The 1,798-nt window shown below is 32.1% G+C and overlaps 1 protein-coding gene across 1 annotated transcript in view; it reads right to left on the bottom strand.

Moving 5' to 3' along the window:
* Nucleotides 1-1,791, bottom strand: part of LOC107300596 (general transcription factor IIE subunit 2) — a gene marked incomplete at both ends in the record, with an annotated part of 11,640 nt that extends 9,849 nt beyond the window's left edge. The window contains 2 exons of the mRNA XM_015829908.1: nt 573-680; nt 1,693-1,791. Of these exons, the coding sequence (XP_015685394.1) occupies nt 573-680; nt 1,693-1,791 (207 nt within the window). The remainder of the gene's footprint in view (nt 1-572; nt 681-1,692) is intronic.
* Nucleotides 1,792-1,798: the final 7 nt, after the last annotated feature.

The raw sequence follows: 1,798 nt of genomic DNA on the forward strand, positions 1-1,798 counted from the left end.
GGGCGCAGATGATGGATGGCGTATAAAAGAGACTCTCTCATGGACTGGCACGTAACCCTGACGAAGTCGGAAGGAGTCCGACGAAAGCTTGGTGTAGTTTTGTTTTGTTTTATGTTTTATGTTATTAAACTTGTATAGTTTGATATACTCCTGGTGTTCACAGTTTGTTTTTGGAAAGATATATATATATATACACACATGCATGCAAATATAATGGTCTTCACTGCTATTTGTTTATATAATTTCAACATTAAAAATAATTTATATAATACTATACAAATGAAAGATTATGAAGTTTCTATTCCTTGACAAATCTTTTAACGTATTTTCTTCATGTAATTCATTGACATTATATATACATAGAAAACAAACTTTTAGGGCAAAGTAACCTTAAAGTTAAATAACATATAAATTGTATAACCAGAAAGCAATACAGTTATATATGATACATCCGCCATTATGTCCAGTTTGGGGCATGAGAGTTGATAACAGTTTCTTATTAATAAATTATTATTTATTATTTGATCATCATATTTATTTAAACTAGTACCCTGAATAGCTGCTTTCGTTACCTCACTCATTAACCACTGTTTCTGCTTCAGTCCAATGTCTAAGTGCTGTGTTTCATCTAATATTTCTTCTAGAGTTAATGGATGGGTATCACCACGTTGATGTCGTGTCTAGATAAAAAAACAATTGATTTTATTATCTTTCAAAACTATAAAATTAGTTACATTAGATACTGACAAAATATGTGCAAAAATAATTTTGCTTAAATAGCTGAAGCACCTCAACTACTTCAATTTCAATAGTTTACTTTTCTAATTCTGCCTGTGCTGCATTTTCAATATTAATCCAGATACTGAAAATGATGTGAACTACCTACAATGCCAATAAATTACAACAGTATTAGAGCAATGTTATATAAGACTTATTAGACAGCAGATCACAAATCAAAATAATTCAAAAGGACTTTATCACAAGTAGCTTTTATCCCAACCAACATGCACCAAGTTGTTTTCACTGTGTAAAGTAAGAGAGGCTTCTTGGCACAAATGAGTTTGAACAATACTACTGAATCACATTTTTGGAAGTCTATTCAATTTGTATGTCATCATGCCATACAATTCAGACTTGGGTTTTCTTTCTACAGTTTGCAGGACTGCAACATATAACATAGCTCTATTCATCTTCAACACATGCCCACAATACCATAGGAAGATTAACCCTAGGCAAACTTGCTCCTCACAGCAATCCCATCCAGCCTTTTTTGATATTGTGAGTTTGAAGTTCATGAATAAAGGGAGATTAACCAAGTAATTATTAAGAAAATATTCAATCCAAAAGCTATGTATAGTACTGCATTACTTTTATTTGCTATAAATAAAGAGACCACAGGGGAACTATATTGTAAATGCTGTATTCACATAAAGTGCACCGTTTTAGTTAATTATAAATATTAAATGTACTCCGTTCTAAAATAAAAAATGTCAAATCCCAATCCGAGTGTTCATTGGCTCAATCCAACAATAGTTTATCTGGGAGAACAATATATTGTCTCAATTAGCAAACACAGGCCTGAAATTCTTCTTTGTACCTACTTTTTGTGTCATCACACAATATTGAAATATTGCTGCTGAAATATGGTAACCATAAAAGGTGCACATAGTAAACTTGGTAGCAAAATTATACCTTCATATAATTCACTATCTTTGCAAGCACGCCAAACTTGTAGCCAGAGCCTCCAGAAAGAGCTTTCAAATTAAAAGTTCCATTGCTGTGGTCTGTAAAGGGAAAA

This window comes from Protobothrops mucrosquamatus, unplaced genomic scaffold (genome assembly GCF_001527695.2).
Source record: "Protobothrops mucrosquamatus isolate PMUCROS unplaced genomic scaffold, P.Mucros_1.0 scaffold7576, whole genome shotgun sequence".
NCBI lineage: Eukaryota > Metazoa > Chordata > Lepidosauria > Squamata > Viperidae > Protobothrops > Protobothrops mucrosquamatus.